This window comes from Limanda limanda, chromosome 2 (assembly GCF_963576545.1).
Source record: "Limanda limanda chromosome 2, fLimLim1.1, whole genome shotgun sequence".
Lineage (NCBI taxonomy): Eukaryota > Metazoa > Chordata > Actinopteri > Pleuronectiformes > Pleuronectidae > Limanda > Limanda limanda.
This window is the reverse complement of record NC_083637.1, coordinates 16,987,841-17,007,637: the sequence shown is the minus strand read 5'-3', so window position 1 is coordinate 17,007,637 and position 19,797 is coordinate 16,987,841. Positions and strand designations below refer to the sequence as shown.

Genomic DNA, 19,797 nt, shown 5'->3' with positions numbered 1-19,797 from the left:
CTGGAGTGTTTAAAAAAATCCATTAGTTTATTAGCATTGAGCTAGCGGTGATATAATTGTACATCTGCCTGTTTCTCCTGTTTCCAACACGGTGACGACAAGAACCGACTGTTCATTTAGCTTCCAGTGTATCCCAGACCTTCACTTGCGCCCTTGTTTCAAGATAATTAACAATATGTGTGGTCCTAATATCTTGGTTCATCGGTGTGTATTGGAGCAATAGAGCAAGCTCTGAAAACATTGATTTAACTTAGATTAGTTTTTAAGATTAGGCAACATTTTTTTCAACACTTTAGATTTCTTTCTTTTCTGGTTTTTGAATAGAATTAGACTCTCCAGTCTCTTCACTATTTCAATGAACTGTTTGGATGATAAACTTGCTGTAAAGGATGTAAAATAACCGCTCTATATCTCATAAACATGGAGCTGGATCTTGGTATCTGAAATACTGATTCCCCCACAGAAATAGAATAAATAAAATAAAATAAAATAAATTCTAATATATCTGACAAGGTAAAAGGCAATGATTCGTAAGATGTTATTATCAAATGTAGTTTTGACCTGATATTTAAACCATAAACTTTTTTTTTAAGAAAACACAAATGTAGAAACAAACTTAGTTTCTTCAATTAATTCTTCTCTTTCCCTGTGTTTCTCTCCAGGGACGGCATTTACACTCCTTCACAATGCTTGTCAGCCTCCACCCTTCTCCCTCCCATCTTCAGGACAAGAGCTTTGTCTCCCCTCCCTCCTCCCCCGACCATCATCCTCCTTCTCCTCCGCTGCCTCCTGCTCCTCAAGACCATTATCCTTATCCTCAGCCTCGACTGACCCTTCCCTTCCTCTCCTTGTCCTTCTCTCTACTCCTCTTCTCCGTGCTCCTCCTGCCCGTCTGCGAGTCTCGCAGGGGTGGAGGTCAGGGAACGGGGCCCGGAGGTGCCCCAGGGGGACAAGGTGGCCAGAGGGGGGGCAGCACTCAGAGGGGCGCCATCATCCCACCTCAGTACTCACCCGGCTCACCAGCTCTCCCCCCAATCAATCCCAAGCTGATAAATTCGCTCAGTATTGCTGTCATCCTGGTGGGCAACTCTAGTGAAGTTGCCCTGGGGGCCGGACTTGAGAAAGAGGACTTCCTCCACATCCCCTACCCTCCCAAAGTCGAGGTGGTCACCATGAACGAGACCGACCCCAAGAGCATCATCAATCGGATCTGCGTGCAAATGACGAGGAACTCTCTGCAGGGTGTAGTGTTTGGTGATGACACGGATCAGGAGGCCATCGCTCAGATCCTGGACTTCATCTCTGCCCAGACACATATCCCCATCCTGGGCATCAGAGGGGGCTCCTCCATGGTTATGGCAGCCAAGGTAAGAAAACTTATAATCTCTCTTTTGTTGGGGGGGGGGGGGGAGTAATGCATTTAATTGAGATCTATGCGCTGACAATTTGACCTCACTGCAAAACATTACTTGTTGAATTTAATTTTAAAACGCTGGGAACTCTCCACTATCCCCCATTCCCAATATGGGATCTTTATGGACTATATAGTGAGCTAATCTAACAAAAAACTAAAACTTTCAGACACTGCTGCTCTTTAACTCTGCGCTGGTAACTACGTCATTGTTGAAGGGTGAAAAATCCCATAATAAATTCTAAATGTTTGTTTTACACTTGGTATCAATACTTTTAGGTAAAAAGTACGTTGAAGGATGTGAGTCTTTAAATGTTGAAATAAACCAGTTCACCACAATTTGTGTTGTGCAACGCTGCTCTGCTTTTTTAAAACATATTTAAAAAAACACAAATCACGAGATGTATGCTAAAACAAATTGTTTTACAATCGGTATTAAGTAGACTATATAGTGTTTAGTGAGTGATTTCGGACACAGTTGCACCAACCTGTCACCACTTAGAGCCACACACTGCTTCTCACTCTAACCCAGCCAATCTGCTGATTGATTTTGGTGTTAATTGACCTCCTCCTGTGAGGCTGACGTGGTACTGAAGCTCCTGGTAGTGAACTGAGGACTCACAGTGTGAAACAAAAGAGAACATAGCAAGTCAAAAAAAAGACATCTCTGTGTGATCGGGATTCAAGAGATTTGGCACAAGCTGGGCTGCGCGACGAGAATTTACGATCCATAAACGGAACAATAGCTTTGAAATGTATCCTTAAATAATGTTGGGTTTATAGGCTTAGCAGTGTTTAAGTCCCTCACAAGAGGAGGGATGGAATCTATAGCACTCTGAGGTTTTTAATAGCGTTTTTATTGATGCAGCCTTATTTTTGGAGGTAATGGGTTGTACAGTCGAGGGTCCCTGCTGTGAGTAATGACATTGGTAATGGGCATGTGGATTTGAAAGCACGTTTGGTCAATTTTAATTGTTACAACTTCAGTAGCTTTTTCCCAGAGCTTTCAGCTACATTGCATGGTCCTGATAAGATGATGGAGTTTGCTTTAAAACCTCCATGTGATGGGAAATCTTTGTAACACTGGAGATTGGAGTCATGATTTCCGTTTTATCCATGACTCTATGTAAAGATGGGCAACTTGACTGCTCCCCAAAACTGAAGTCAAAGCACCTCAATCAGTGGTTAGCTGCAGTATAGTTCATAAATCCTGCCTCCTTTATGTTACTATATGGGAAATGGACCAAACTAAAAAGTTAAAGTACAAGTCAAATAGATTTTTGTCAAAGTCTTTTTAGGTAGTTCTTATCACACTGATGTATCGTCAAGTCTTAATTTTTGACACAGCTAAAAACACATTTTAATTAATTTGAGAATGGATAAAAAGCTGCTAGTGTTTGACACTCAGTACTTCCATGGTCATACAACCATAAATATGTTTATATGTATTTTAATGAATCTAGATCCACTTTGTTTCATGGTTAACTGACAAAAATGTTAAATAATAGCCATCTCACATGCTGAACAAGAGCCTGGATCTTCCCCTTTATCCAGAGCTGCACCTGAATTTAACAGGTTCTTCTCTGACCTGCGACCACGACAACAAGTTTAGTAGAAATCAGTTCAGTGCTTTTTGTGTAATGCTGCTGTAAATGATACAGACAAACATAAGTAAAAACACAACCTTGTTTGCACAGGTTAATATCGTTGTAGAATAAGAAAAAGCAAAGTGCACAGTATGCTCCGGTGCTAGCATCTATTTCCCCTCACTGCTTGTTATTATGTTTATTGAAGATAAAATGTTGAAATCTCTAGAAATCCAAATAATCTTCCAACAAGAATATTCTAAATGATTTTTTCACAAATTCCAAAGTCCTTGGTTTGTATATTATAACCCAGATATAACAGTTTTACTTTGTCCAGCAGCCATAGTATGTTACAGAGGAAATCATGTTGTCTTGGATCCTGTGTTATTGTATGAAAGCCTTCTTTTAAACAAATTAGTTCAAGCACAAACTACTACAGGTTAGAAAGTTAATGTCTCCACAGTTTCTGAATAGATTCTAGTCAGAAACCCAGCTGCACCCGTCTGTATCATATTATTTCACAGGGATTTCTTGAAATTATTATTGTTAAACATTATTCATGTGTAATATGAGGATGAGTTGTTTAAATGTATTTCCTATAGTCATTGTCCGTATATATATTTGATAAATTGCAGTGATCAAAGTCGGATAACACCAGTCGAGTGTTACTTGTTCCTGTCCAGAATATTTCTCTCAACCTCGAATTGATGAAGAATCAAATAAAAGACCAAATTCAAAGAGGAGAGTGTTAATGTCTCCACAGCAAGGCGACATCCTCCGCTGGTCTTCAGGCAGGCTCAGACACACTCATGATTCCTACAGGGCCTTTTCTCCTCACCTCTAAAATACTGCTGCATATGGAAATCAACAGTGGACAAAGAGTGTGCGAGTAGTTGAGATGAATGGAAAGGGGAGAGGAAAAGATGGAGAGGAGAAGGAGAAGAGAAGGAACAAGGGGCGGGGGTTGAAGGTTATGAAATAACAACTCGTGTGGGTGTGAAAGGAGGATGAGGATTTTGCTCAACATATAATTACCACATTTTACAGCTGACAGAGAGACGAAGGGCAGCGACTGAGAGTGACAGGAGGGTAATCGTAGATAAATAGTAAGAGTAATAAGAGGCCTTTTGTATTAGGCTCCATATATTTACATTTTCCCCTCTCTCACCCTGCGTGTTTGTCCTTAAACCTCCACTCTTCCTCTTTTATGCATATTCACTGTCAGTCACACACACGCATGCACCAAACGGGGGGGATGAATGCGGTGGATACTGTTGGCATGGCAACCACTGCTTATATATTTCTCTCGACACACTGTAAAAGCCCTTACAGTGTGACAAAAACAGAGCTAGAAGAGAGAGAAAGGGAACATTTGTTTGTCTCGGAGGGAGGGAGGGATGGAGTAAGTTTTTAAAAAGATGAATAAGTAGATAAAAGTGAAAAAATCAAAGCTTGAGATACCAGGAAAGAGGATGAAGAATAAAGTGGGCAAATGTAGCTGTGTTTGTTTGTTCAATGTTTGAATTATTGCTTTTCAGGCACACGAAGAATAAATCAAAAACAAAAACCCTGCATCAGGAAGTTCATATCCCCTCATATCACATTGCACATTTTTGAAAAAACAGCCTCGTATATGTAGGTTAATTTCTACTTTATTGTATATAGTACTTCTACTTTTATTTCAATTTGTATTCTACTTCTTAATTTTACTCTTCCACACATGCAAAAGAAAAACTAATACTTATAATAACATGTTCACAAGTTAATAAGCAGCAACTTTATTACCTGATTATTAACTTATTAATAACAGTTTTTAATTATTAACAATGTCAGCAACTCATAGAGATACATACCAAAAAATGGATGAAATACAATGAAATGTGTTTTTGTGCAGATGTCTCACATGATTAGTTATACTAGTTATCTCATTATCTGTGTCGCGACATTCTTTATAACATTATATCATAAATATGAATTGGTGGCTGACTGTTTTCTGTTTATCATTACATTGTCTGTATGTTGTCCACACAAGAAATGTATTCAAAATCTAAAAAAACTACAACACCCCACATTCTATATATTGTCTGACACACTACTTCAGCTAGTATTGAAACTATGGAACACATACTTTATTCCAAACTAGTGGATTTAATGTATTTTCCCCTCCCGTGCTGAACATCTACAGCCTTTTACTGTAGACTAATTCTGTTGGATGACCTAAAGGTCCTTTCACACCAGAAAGTGCTGCACGTGTCAGGGATTGTCTTGACCTGTACGGTTGGTGACGACTCACAGGGTTGGTGAGGATTGACTGTAGCAGGCAAATGAACATGTGAGCTCTACTGAGTCATCTCCGCTCCCAGAGGCTTGGATCGCTTTCTCTGCGCTGATGTGCCTTTTAGTTGCTAACAGTCAGTTAGCAGTTTGCCACAGTAAGTTTATTTAAAAGACAGATTTTTCTATCACAGGCTCTTGTCTCATTGTTGTCTGCAAACTGTTCCTCTTTTGTGGAACCGTTGCTGCTCTTGAGTCCGGAGCCGGGGTAAATAAAAGTGAGTCTTGCAACATGGAGAATAAGCCACGATAGCCTTGTCTATTTTGGGCTCTTTGGCTTTCTGTTCCCTACGGGTCAACACTGTCGAGATGGCTTTCTAATAGTCACTGCAGAAGATTCATGGGGATTTATTTCACCCAAATGAGAGAATCCACTGATTGCAGTGACTATAATCGGAATTAATTGATTTCCTCTCTACAATAATAATAATAATAGTAATAATAATAATAATAATAATAATTATTATTATTATAATAGGAATAATACTACTTTATTTGTATAGCACTTATCTAAACAAGGTTACAAAGTGATTCACACAAAACATCTTTTTAAAGAAATGCATTTAGATCAGCTCAATTTTAAGAGCCAGATCATAACATAAAAAGGTCAAGACCTTAAATTTAAAGAGAGAATTTGAAGAATAGGACTTAAAAGACTTTTGTACCGTACACATGAAGGAAACACTGAGGGATATTCAGTGTAGTTTTATTTTAGAACTTTGGCACTCAGTAGAGTGTAATCCTCGGCCAACAGTCCCCTTAAATCAGTGATGCCAGGGTTACGGCCCGCGGGCCGGACCCGGCCCGACTGTACATCACATCCGGCCCGAGGGTGATAAGGGGAGAATATAAATTTTAATTTAATTTTGATGGAATTAAAAAAAAAAAAAAAATTAAAATTTTCGGTGGACTCCGTTAGTTGGTCTGTTGCTGCTGCCCGCCTCAGCTGCAGCAGCGCCGGTAGTGCTGATCGAGATGTTGTCAAAGAAGAGAAAGGTCGACACTGAAGCTCGCATCTTTCAGGATAGATGGAGAGAAAATTATTTCTTTTGGGAAGTAGGAGGCAAACTCGTGTGTCTTATCTGTCGTCAACAAGTGGCTGTACTAAAGGAGTACAACATCAAACGACACTACGAGACCCACGCCGAGAAATACGGCGAGTACACAGGGCAACTCCGGACTCAAAAGCTAAACGAGCTAGCATCATCGCTACAGAAACAGCAAGCCGTATTCTCCAAATGTCGAGATACACACGAAGGTTCGTTTTATTTTAATACATATTGTAACGAACTGATAGTTGAGTTCTGTTCTGTTTGACTGCTTGATATGTGGTTGTTATGAATGTTCCGCTAAGTACACCGTGTTGAATAAGTACTGAGATGTCCTGAGTGTCTGTGAATAGGTCGGGGTCGGACATGTGACAGTTCTTGACCAATGGCTGTGTGGGATGACAGGCTCTCATTGGCTGGTTCGTTGGCGTGTCAGGGGTGAATGAGGAAGTGGAGGGAGAAGACGAGTGTTGATTGATTGATAGATAGATAGATAAGATAGATAAGATAAGATAGATAAGATAGATAAGATAGATAAGATAGATAAGATAAGATAGATAAGATAGATAAGATAGATAAGATAGATAGATAGATAGATAGATAGATAGATAGATAGATAGATAGATAGATAGATAGATAGATAGATAGATAGATAGATAGATAGATAGATTACTTTCCGAAGGGAAATTAAGTTGTCATAGCAGCCGGTACATTTGAATACAATAAAATACAAAAATACAATACAATAGAATAAAATAAAAAATATTGAGGTAGAAAGAATAAAAAACAGATGGTAATGTTATTGTTAGACAGTATATAAGAATAGTACAGTATATATAGTATATAATATAACATAATATATATTTATATATGATATTAATTATACCAATATAAAAGCAGTATATAGTAATAATGGCAGCAACAGTATATATAATAATAATAGTAATAGTGATATCATAATAGTAATTATAACATGTACACATGTATAAATATGTGTATATAGACTTATGTATACAAAGAATATACAGAGAGTATGATATATTTTATCATTTCCAGTGTGATATGGGGGGGAGGGAATAAAAGGGGCTGGGGTTGACTGATAGCCAGGCTAGTGCCATAAAGGCACATGGGTGTGTGGAAATATGGGTTGGTGACTGGTGATGACTGGCAAAGTTAATGTGCCTCATCTGTTATGGAGCCAATTTAGTTTTTAGATAGCTCATATTTGCCTATTTTTTCAAGAACCGTTTTGTTTTACTAATTCCTACTGGATATTCAATCACATGGTCTAATGTTGGACTACTTTATTCTGGCGCTTTCTTTCTGTGACTCGTTTAGGCCTACTTGGCCTGGCCTTCTTTTAATTGGCCTTATTTTGCATTGACTTGTTTTCATGTGCAAGCCTTCAATAAATATAATAAAAGTAATTAACAGTTTACACTTGTGTTATTTATAGGAAATGTGTTTTGTTGGCACCTAGTCTATTTTGTTGCATTTCTAATTTATAAATGTAGGCTACTTGCATGGATAGGAAAATGTAAAGTTTTTAGAGGGTAACTGTCTCCTGCTTTAGGCTATGTAATTTTAGGCCTCATTGTGAGGCTATTTTGGTGCCGATGCAATTTCTTATTGATGTGTAGGCCTTCATGAATAATTTCAAATAACCTACCTATCCATGTGTTGAGTCAGTGTTTGGCCTTTTCAGTCCGAAAGTGTAATCCGGCCCCCTGAGGTCTTGCTTGAAAAAATCTGGCCCCCTGTCCAATTTCACCCTGGCATCCCTGCCTTAAATCAAATCAAGCCGCAGCAAATTTCACACACTCATAGAAATCTGTTCCTTAAATTTGCCTGATTTTTTAAATCCAGGTCCATGAATTATTCTCGGTGAAATCAAGGGAATTGCAGATAAACGTCATACTTTGCAATGTCAAAAAAGGGAAAAAAGCGTCCTGGTTCCAGCCCTTGATCTGGATTCTCAACGTGTCTTTCCCTGAGCCATACCACATCCTTCACCAACTTTCATGGAAATCTGTCCCGTAGTTTTTGTGTTATCTTGCTGACAATCAACCCAAAAAACCCCGCCAATGATCAGACAGGAATAAGAACATTACCTCTTTGGCTGAGGTAATAACATACTCAAAGAATCACTATGATTGGAATGAACTAATGTCAGGAGCTGTTCCAACTTTTTTAATGTGGTCTTTTTTGTACTTTTTACCATTTAATGTCTTGTGAACACTGTACAATAAAGTTGTATTTCTATTCTACAGTCAGAAATGTGTGTGACAGTCCAGAAGGGAATGTAAGTGCTGCAGAAGTCTCCGGTGGAGAGGTGAAGAGCAGTGTAGCTGAGGTGGAACATTAAGCCGTTAGAGTCATGAGGGGCAGTTTCGTGAACCGAACACTTTGTCCACATGCTTGTGTGTCTGCACAAGAACAAGTGAGTGATTTTCCAGCATCAAGAATTCGATTCCCTTCTAGTTACCAAGTCCATTTCTTATCTGTGCAAAATTATGTCTAATCAATCGTGCTCCAAATCCTCCTGAAATCCTTTACTTCAGGCTTCTAATGTGGGACAAACGGCAAGATTTCTCCATATCTCGTAACAGAGCAATTCGATTTCCATTTAAAAAAAACATTGAGCATATGTGTCCCTTTAAAGACATTTAATCTTTAAACTGCATTATTCCCACACGCTTTGCAGTCCCACTAGAGACGGTGTTGCGCAATCCACTGGCCCAATAACCTCGCAGCACTCTTGGCTTTATTTCCCTTTCCAGCAATCCATTAAATGGAATCAGTGACAGATACAGGTAGACCCATTATGCACCACACAATATCCACACTTCCATTTAGCCATTAATTCACTCTGTGCCATGTATTTGGTATTGGCATAACAGGAAGACAGAGTTGGCCCTGGCCTGCGCTTAACACCGGCTCTGGAGACTAATGAGGTCTTCTAGATCTATTGTTGGGACTTAAGCTGCGTGTGTACGTCCTTTTGTGTGCGTTTGCGTCTGTGCATGTGTGTTGACACGTACAGCATGCTGGTGTTGAATGATAATAGCCTCTTTGCCTATGTTTTGGGAGATTACAGCTGTTGTTTTCCCTGCAAACAAGCTACCTAGAGACATGCTGCACCCTGTACCATTTCTCATAAACTGTCCACTCTGCTTAAAGTGGATGTTTTTTCTTCTATTCAATTTTTTCCACAGGATTTTCTTGTTCCATTGAACAGTGCCTACTAGGTTTTTTTTTTAACCATACACAGGGCTTAGAGTTGCTTCCTGTTGAATATAAATCTCTCTTGGGGTGAAAACTGTCAGGTGTTCAATAGTAAAACTCATGGATGAATGGGCCCCTGTGCTGCGGCTCTCTTGTGGTGTAATTTCTTCAGTTGACGGAAAGAGAAAATACTGTGCACAAAAAGCACAAACTCACCTTCTACCATTTAATGAATAATAACTCAGTGTAGACATAGATCTCTGTCAGTGGAAACTGATTCACCTCTCCTTGATTGACAACTCTAATTATCCACCCTCTCCACCTTAAAATAAGCCTGGTTTGTGTTGAAGTGTGACGACTTTTTGTGAGACAGACGAGACCATGGAAGTGAATCTGTGTAACCCTAACCCTCTGATTGATTCCACATTCCTATTTTCTAGTGCTTCACTCAAAACCCTGCGCTCGCACTCAAATATTGTACTTAGATTTCCTCTGCGTGTGCTCAAACTGTGCACTTGCGCTCAGATATTTTGTTGCCTTGACAGATTTCCTGCGCCCCAGCTTGAGCTCATGCTCACATTGCTTCTGTGCGTGCACGAAACATCTGCTCTTGGATCTTGTAATTCCCAAACCAATAGAGTGCCAGGTGAATGAACCTGGTTAGAGAAACCCCCTCTCAAAGAAGTAAAGCAAACACATTGGAGACGGTGCCATTTAATATGTCAACACTATACTTGAAATTCTATCGGTTCTTTCATTAAAAAAATCTGTGAAATCCACAAGTCCTGCTCTCAAACTGAGAGACAGCATTCACATACACAACAAGATGTGTCATGAGCGTTATTTTTCTATTTTTGCTCTGTACTGTGAGGGAACGAAGCTTGCAGATTTTCTATAAATACAAAACATGCTCACACTGGAGGGGGTTATATGGTAATGTCAGAGATCACAGAGGTGAAAGCGATCACAGCGCCGTCATAGATGCTAGGCCTTTAAATCAATGACGTCAGAACAATAGCCAGTATCTGCCCCTGCACTGCCCTACGGATCATGTGTGTATTACATCTTGCAGACGTGTCGCAAACATACAAGAAACACAAACCGACCATGATGTGCATACGTAGTTTAAGTATATCTCTGGCCTTAGATGTACGTCGATGACATTAACCAGACCAGCTTGTAGGCAGACACTGACACGTACAGAAGGCCTTTGCCAATCTGTTGCAGCCGACACGATTGTTTGACTCGAGGGTCCTCTCTGTCTTCTCATCTTATTGTTCTCGTTGCCAATTTGTGATTTTATGAGTCCCCCCTTCCATCCCTCATGCACCATGTACCACATTATGCCTGGTGGTTGTATAGGAGGAGATAATGGACTGAATCTGAAATGTCCCCTTTCGCAATTAGGAGCAGTCCCAAAAGACAAAAGGAATAAAGAACAAACATCTTCAAAGTTCTTTCATTTGCTTGTTGTCATTTCCATTCAGGCAGGATTGCAGGATACAGGGCATCAGTAATGTGAATGTCACTCTTTTTGAAATAACACAAAGGGAAATGCTCCATATGTCAAAAACGTTCACAATTGATGATGATACAGTTGAACAGCAGCAATAACGTTTTTTAGAAGGGTCTGAACAAGTTGTATCCATTGCTCATTCTGCAATCTTTATTCTCTAAAATTCACAAAACAACATTTTATCTGTAAAATGCATCATTGTTCTATGCACAGCTCCTTAAAACAGATACGTTGGAAAACATTACTTTTATTTTGAAAGCCTTGGGGCTGTGTTATTGGCTAGATGGCCAGAAAGAGAGATGCTTGGAATTGAGACGCAGTCAACCACATTTGTTTCCTGATTGGTTCTTTGGTCATGACTCAATTAGCAGCACTGAAGACAAAGCATTGCTTACACTTTGATTTTCACCTCGCTGTCGCTCCAAGAAAAGACTCTGGGCTTAATTTTCATCCTTAGAGTTTTTCATTCATAGCATTTTTCGACAACCAAGCACTTAACTGCAGAGTTGATCATCTGCTTGCACATGCCTCATGTATGTGAATGGTCATGCGATATGTGTTTTCAGTTGCTGTGGTTAGTAAGTAAATGGGTATAGTCACAGTAGACTTCTGGTAAGGAGCTGAAATGCTTCCCTGAATGGAGATCATTTTAGTTTTAAAAGTTTTAGTTGTTTTAGTATGGATGTCGCATGGCTGACCTGATTTGGAAGGGATCAAAACGTTAGACGCACTCCAGTGATGATATCGCTACCCATCCTCTCTCGGTAAAACGACTCCTACTCTATTAGAGGTTTGAATTCACCTTCTTTTCTCTCTCACTCTGTTTTAGTGAGATACTGCCATTTGATTGATGTTCCTGTTTTCCTCGCTTTGCCGTTGATTTAACCCTTTCAAAGTCCAACAGCTGAAGACTGTGGTTGATAGACACTGTTAAATGTACTGTATGAAGACATGAAAGTCTGTGTCTCGAAGAGAAAAATCAAAAGTGCTCAATCTTAATCTGTGATGTCATGAAACAACAAAGCCTGAAGCTGCTTCTGTCAGTGGATAAAAGACGGCGTTTGTAAAAACTCTGACAACATACAACGTAGTTCTCTTGAGATGAGCTCAGTGTTTTTATCCTGATCTTGTATCCTAGAAATTACATTGCATAATAAGAAAAATGCGCATGGAGAGATGTAATGCTCATAGATCATGTTTTACTGTCATCATAACGCAAGAAAGATCCAAGTCATTAAGATTTGTCGTCTTACAATATTTTTGACCAAATTCCTTGACAATCCGGCCAATGGCTGTTGAGACAGTTAACAAAGAAGAAAAATATCAGCCTCATGTTGGCGCTAGATGAAATGTGAGGGGATAAACCAAGTCAATGGGCTTCCTCCTCTTGGGACATCTCGTATGTGTTGAGATATAAAGTAGTGGACAGACTCACACCATTAGTGAGGTAGTTTGAAGCTTGTCACAGGATGTGTCTTATTAAGCTTAAAGTGATTTTGTTACCTAAACCCAACAACATGGAGGAGCCCGGATGCATATGCTAGTTTCTATGTTCCACATCCGACCATCATCTCTGACAGCTTCCACCTGACTCCTCTGCAGATGAAACATGTCGCTCTTCTTTCACTGGAGAAATGAATGTTATTCATTCAGCAATTAACTTTCTCATTTAACCATGTTTGTGATACAACATTAGAAATATAAACTCATTTCAAGGAGACAGGGTTGTAATTTCACATCTCATTTCTTCTCATCATGTGATGCGCGATAGTCATTCATGACAAATGATTTCACCTTTATTCATTATTGTCTGTAAAGCTCCTCTGTCTCAAGACACTGTAAATACAGCAGCAGCAGCTTTAGTGAATACTGCACAGTGTAAATGTGTATAGATTTAAGTTTCCAGATCTTTGGAGGTAAATATTTCATGTGAGAGGATGTTTCTAAGAATGGTTCAGTACGATTGGAAGAGACGGATTTGCTCATCATACCATTGTACACCATATAATGTATTTAAAGATGGACGACATGACGGCAAGAGTGAAGCCAATGTATCTCGATCACTGCCTGTTGGCTGGCTGCCGTATAGGTTATTTATATCTTGATTTCTCCATGTTAACCGATGGGACATGGACCAGACTGAAACTTAAAGATGGGTTCTGTCATTCTTATCACAATGAAGTTTGGTCAAGTGTTTATTAAGCCAGTAAGATTGGTTTTAATTTGTTATTTGATTATATAGAAACATGGTGAAATGTCTTTATTGACGGCTGGAGCAGACTCACGATTGGTCGAGTGTGTGTATCAGATTGACCTCGCTAGAGCAGCTCCATTCCCTATTTACTGCGTAGAAGACTCTGGCTCCCAAATGCGCAAAATGGCAGAGTTGGTATTTGGGAGATTTAAGCTTCATTTCTGGATATTGGGAGGAAGTGGAGACACATCATCCATCTTTATACAGTCTATGTCCTATACACACACGCACACGCACACACACACAATCAGTAATCAAGGTGTCCTCCCACTTCATCCGTTTCCATCTCTTTCTTCTCCTCACTTGTGTTGTCCACCCAAACTATATAAAGGTCTGACCCTCAATGTCCTACATGAATTCTATGCTAACTCCCTATGAGCTTTTTTTGTTACAGCTTTTTTTCTTCCTGATAAATTTCTCAATTTTAATTGTGCACTTCAAATGGACTGCAAATCCCTTCCCCAACTCATATACCCCCTGTTTCCTCTCCTTCTCTAGCTCTCTGTCTTTCTGTCCATATAATGAGTTTGTTTTATCAGCGGCTGCTGTGCGTGGACAGGATGAGTAATTTTGCAGATCACAGGAGACTTCTCCGCATTGCACTCGGTTACAACAGGTTGTCAGAAGGCTTTAGGATTCTCACTTGGCTTCTCCCTGCCAAGCAGCAACTATCTGATCTTCCAACATTTCAGAATAGGAGGCCTAATTACCAGCTTATTTTATTAAGTGTGCTAGAAATGGCATATGATTCATCTAAGGCCAGATTAGCCTTTTCTGACAGCTGGAAGAAGGCGGTTAGTTTTATTTGTTCACCTGTTGTGGTAGAGGTAAATGATATTCAGATGTTTCCTACCGAGACTGTCCTGACAACAAAAACAGCCTTAGTTGTTTGTTCTAATGTGTAACTTACTTTAGCCTGATAAGGTTCTGTAGTGTAGTTTATGGTCTGCTTCTTTCTGTCAGAAGTAGCGGTAGAATTTCCAAAGTGTTGCACATTAGAGACACACTAGAGAAAGAACAACATTTAACTTCAAATGCTTAAAATAGGTCATCAAAGCACATTGTACATTTCCTATTAGGATGTCTTTTAACCAATGACGATGATAATTCCCAAATTGAAAACATAAATGGTAATTTGAGTTATAAAAAAGAAAGGCAATTCACTTTGAAGGTACACGAAAAATGGATTGTCCCAATAGGATAGTCTGATGAAGAAAATGTTTTGTTTTAACAATTTTCGAGGATCTTCTGTGATTGCTGAGTGACAAACTGGTTCTTGTGACCTTTGATGAACCAGAATTGATCATATTGAGGGATGGACTCTTCAGTTCTGTATTATTATGGTGATGTGCCAGCTGTCTGTGTGGATTTAACATCAAGTGGTCGCCAGTGGGACTGAACACGCTAATGTGGAAAACAGCAGTTCAATAAAAAGGGACTTAGGCTTGATTGATAGCCAGGTAGTGTATACCTCTAATATAGAACATGTGCAGTGTACATATATATTTTTTCTGCTATATTCTTCCACTTCATGCAAATTTGATTTATCAGAGCTCCCCAGGCTTCTGTGGAGTTCCAGATGACCCGTCTATAATTTTCACCATTCACTATCATTATGGGTTCAAACTTGAAACAAACTCTCACTATGTTAAGATCATTTTTAGATGTAGATATTATAGGGAGCTGTGGTGCCACTGTTCATGAAACTTGGCTTCATCATGTTGTGTTTTTTCATGTTTAGGGAATACAGAGGGGGAAAAAAACTGTTGGCTAGAGATAAAAGATTCAAAGATAAGAGCTGGAAGAGAAAAAACAAGTCACATAATGTGTTGGTTTTCATGGTTTTGCATCAGGCTGAGGAACCGCTCTTGAATATGGAGAGAGTCGCCTGACTAGTGGGTATTTAATCCCAAACAGGCAGAAAAGGTTGAGCTTGGTCTAATTGCTCGTGGCAGGGGAGTGCAGTCATTTCCATTCATCAGTGAGCTTCAATTTGTTGGGACTGAGATAGGGAAAGAAAGAAATGAGGAGGAACAATGGAGGAAATAGGAAAGAGACATTTTACCGCAGGAAGGAATTTTCTTCCTATATAAACAAAGTCCCATTAAATGTGTCTATAGGAACAAACCACTTGGGAAGTGTTTTTTACTTTTGAATGATTTGGAAAAGTTGTCATATTTACGCAGATAATTAATTTACATAACTACAACCTCACTGATCTGAGTGAAGCTGCTGTTGTATGCTACCCATTTCAGTGTTGGTACAGATGCTGATTACTAACAGGAAATGTTTGGATTAGAAAATATAAAAATGTTAATTAAAACTACAATGGCACTCAGCAGAGTTCATACCTCCACGACCAACAGTCATCTTATGAAGCAACATTTAAATTCACTAGATCCAAATTGAATTTGAATTTAATTTGGATCTTCACAAAATTATAAACACTCGTACACATCAGTTCTGTAAACATGCCTGATCTTTTGTCATCAAAAAAACAAAACAAACTACCATAATGTCACTTTTGTATTGTTTGTGTGCTGGATGTTTTTTATTAAAAGTTTAAGGTGCAGAGTAAGCAAACAAATTTGTGTTTATCCTACCCTCTTTATGGGCAATTACGATTCTATAGTAGCTGTTTGGAGGACGTAGAGGAAGACACGTTCACCTTGGTCCACAGACTGACAGTTGCCCCGCTGTCGCCTTCTTATTTAATATTTAATTAATATCGAACGTCTCAAATGTCCAAAAGGCCCCAAACTCAGCACTGCACTTCTTCAGGGGCAACTCGGCCATTTACACTAGACATGTCAAGTGTGAAGCCGAGTTATGCAGTCCACATATAGACGGACAGTTTGTGGAATTAGTAGGTAGTGAGCATATTTTGGTGTGTTTTTCTCTGTGTGTGTGTCTATGTGGTTGTACTCCTCAGCCTGTGTGTGTGTGTGTGTGTGTGTGTGTGCGTGTGTGTGTGTGTGTGTTAGAGCATGGATATGGAGAGCATGAAGTAATATCTATTGGTGACAGCTGGTGACTCTGCAGTAGCAGAAACTGTCACATTCAGCTCATTGCTCTATATGTATGGAGGGAGTGACACCCAGTGAGTGGCACCTTCACCGGCTCTCATTCACTCAACTCGCTCTCTTCTCCTCTCTAATAAGCCTCGGCCTGATTCTCACCACTAACGCAGCACTCAGACCTCCTGCTGGGGTTTAAAGCAACATTCGCCCTGTGCGCTCGAAGCCTCGCTTTGCTTAATTCCACTCGAGTGGAAGACGTCAAGCGTGTGCGGCGCGTTTCAGGCAACTTCTCTCATTCTACTGGACATCGTCGTTACACAGCTGCTGGCTGCGGAGCCATCAAGCTGTCAGACTGCAGAGGACTGAGTCGCCAAACTCTCGCTGAGACAGCTAAACAATGACAATGATGGAGTTATAAAATGACTCCACCACATAATACCCCATGCACTAAATAACAGTGGCTCTCAACCCCGGGGGCTGCTTTCTATATTTAGAACGAGGGATTACAAATGCACAGAAAGACAGAAATAAATAGGAGCTGGATATATTAATACTCAAGTTTTATTAAAGCATGTTTGAGCGACCGTATGTAGGAGCGCAAATATCCAAATCAGTTACTCAGGACACTTTTGTGGAACTTTTTTTGCCAGTCCCCAAGTTAAATGCCTGGAAAATGAGAAAATGGAAAATGAGCGGGCACATGTGCAGAGGCAGCTGGAAAATGACGGAAAATTCACAAGAAGCAAACGTAGAAGATGCATGTGAAGCTGTGGAAATATAAAGATAATGTGATTTGAGAGCTTTCCGCGACAAAGGCCAGGGTTGATGTGCTGTAAACAAAACCATTGTCTTGTCATTTATATGTCAGGCATTTGCATCCTTATTACATTACATGACATTCCATGTCATTTGACAGATGCTTTTATCCAAAGTGACTTACAGTTAGTGCATTCAACATCTATGAAGGGCCATTTAGGGGTTCAGCATCTTGCCCAAGGACACTTTGACATTCAGATAGGGAAGACTGAGGATTGAACAGCCAACCTTCTGGTTGGAGGAACGACAGCTCTACCCCTCAGCCACAACCCCCTTTGTTAGTGAAAGGCAAAGTCCGTAAAATCTCCGGGCCCAATTTCATGTCTGCAGTTCACGCCTGAAAACGTCTTTAAAAGCTACTCATACCTTTTAAAGGGAGCTGCAGCCATGAAGAGTCATCTCAACTTGCTGTATGAGTGTACAGTAGCTGAGGGTGATTCTACCCCAGCCAAGGCGAGAGGTGATGTGACAGTGCAGCTGTTGGCCCCTGCAGGGCGTTAACACACACAGTCCTGTTTATTCGACACACTCCGCAATGTTCAGTTTTAGATTGTCTGACTTTCTCTTTCTCTAATTTTTTTCCCAGCGTTTCTGTGGGTCCCTCACCGTCGCTCCCTTTCTGTTTCACGCTCGTCTTCTCTATCGTCAAACCCATCTCTCTGTCTCTCTCTTCCCCTGCGCTTCCCTCTAATCTCCCTCTTTCCTTTTTTTTCCCCGTCTGTTTCGAATCAAAGTAAGCCAACGCTCTCTGGCAACCACCAGCTCAAAGCATTACATTCTCACCCTGCGAAGCCACTACGCAAGTTAAAAATGAAATCTTCTTCTACAGTTTTTTTTGAGGTTGCAGAGAGAAAATACAGGAGTAAAGTGGAAATAAAATGAATATGATTCATCCTCTACCAATGACTTAGTCGGCACAAATCCTGAAAATAATGTATTGTTGCATTATGTTCGCTGTTATACAAGCAGGTGATGCATTTATTCAGTTATACAGTAGATTAACAACGCCAGGTATCCTGGACATCGAGTATACGGGAAGCAGATCTGAGCAGGTTGGGAAATTCTAAATGAGGCAGCTCGCATCTGCTGTATACTTGAATAGCACAGGAGGTGATAAGCATCAGAGGGAGATTACAAACCTAAATGTGTTGGCCGCTGATAAAGAGGCTGTGTCACCTGCTGCTAGTCCCATACAAAGACGGGTTGTATAGGTCTAACGTCTCGAAAATCGTGCAAATTTACAGCTTTTCCGAGGGTGAGGAAGATTAGTCATTTTCCATGTAAGAAATCGTTTAGACGGTAGTTGATCAAAAAGTCAAATGATCATTCTGGGTCTGGAAACAAATGTGTCATTATTCCACCATGCACAAATCCAGCAACTTTGTTTCAGACCTGAATCGCAAACCACATAATCAGGTTCTTCAGTGATTCAAATATGTTATTGACTGATTTTAGTTCCCCCAGTAAGAGAAACAACAGTTTTTTATGGGACTAACACGACAACTGACATGTTGTTGTTAGTCAACCTACAGTAGTTTTTTTGGAGCTTCAACAATTTAGCGATTAATCAGTGAGTGAATGGAAATAAAATAAGCAAATAGTTGGAAAAATAGTTTCAGTCATTACTCATTAGTCAAGCATAAATGTTAAACTTTTACTGTTTTGGGAACGTGTTTCCTTAATTTGTTGCATATAGTTTGACGATCTCAGCCAGTCTCTCAACTGAAAACTGTGGTGGATCCAAATGTCCATACAACAATAATGTACACAAATAAAAAGGCACTGAACCAAAGTTACAGAGATAAAAACATGGTTGGAATGAAAGTCTTTTTTCGTGCCTGTGTATTATTCTTTTATTTTTGGGGCTATAAATATTGGATAGAATGCCTGCTGTACTGCTTTGGTGTGGACACATATTTGTTACCAATAGTAATTTGTTTAGAGTCCTATTTTGTGAAAAATCTGTTCATCAATCCTACCATGTTGGTCTCGGTGTCAACTGAAAACTATGTCTGCAGGATGCATTCGTCAGTAGCGGTTGGGAACAACAAAACAAAATTTGCCAACATGACACTCACAGTGTCTTATATTTAATTCACTGTATTAGAGCTGCAGGGTTTAGTCCATTAATCAAGCAAAAAAAGATTAATCCATTTGTTTGGTAATATTTTAAAATGTTCGATCCAGCTTTCCTTCAGCATTCAGGATCCTCATGACAGTGAAGTGCAAGACATCTGAAGATGTCACCCTGGGCCTGCAGCAGGGAACTGATCTCCTGACATTTAATAGACAGCGTGATTAATTGAAAAAATAATCAGCACTGATAATAATCGCTAGTTGCAGCCTAACGTAGTATATTATTATGCCTCAGGACAGGGTGTGGTGCCATGATGTTCAGGGACGTTTTGTTCTGATGAAGCGGTGACATAATTCTGTCTCTGTGGTCGTGATGAGACCTCATTATGTTGAATCATCAGTCATCCACTGCAAAACAGCGGAGATGTGGACATCTACACATGACGCTCACATGCAGTTCATTACAGGCATGACCCCCCGACCCGCCCTGCCCCAGTACATGCAGCCAGT

The 19,797-nt window shown here is 39.9% G+C and overlaps 1 protein-coding gene across 1 annotated transcript in view; it reads left to right on the top strand.

Moving 5' to 3' along the window:
• The first annotated feature begins 1,172 nt into the window (after positions 1–1,172).
• grin2bb (glutamate receptor, ionotropic, N-methyl D-aspartate 2B, genome duplicate b) overlaps positions 1,173–19,797 on the top strand; it is a 76,772-nt gene continuing 58,147 nt past the window's right edge. The window contains exon 1 of the mRNA XM_061091442.1: positions 1,173–1,367. Within this exon, the coding sequence (XP_060947425.1) occupies positions 1,173–1,367 (195 nt within the window). The remainder of the gene's footprint in view (positions 1,368–19,797) is intronic.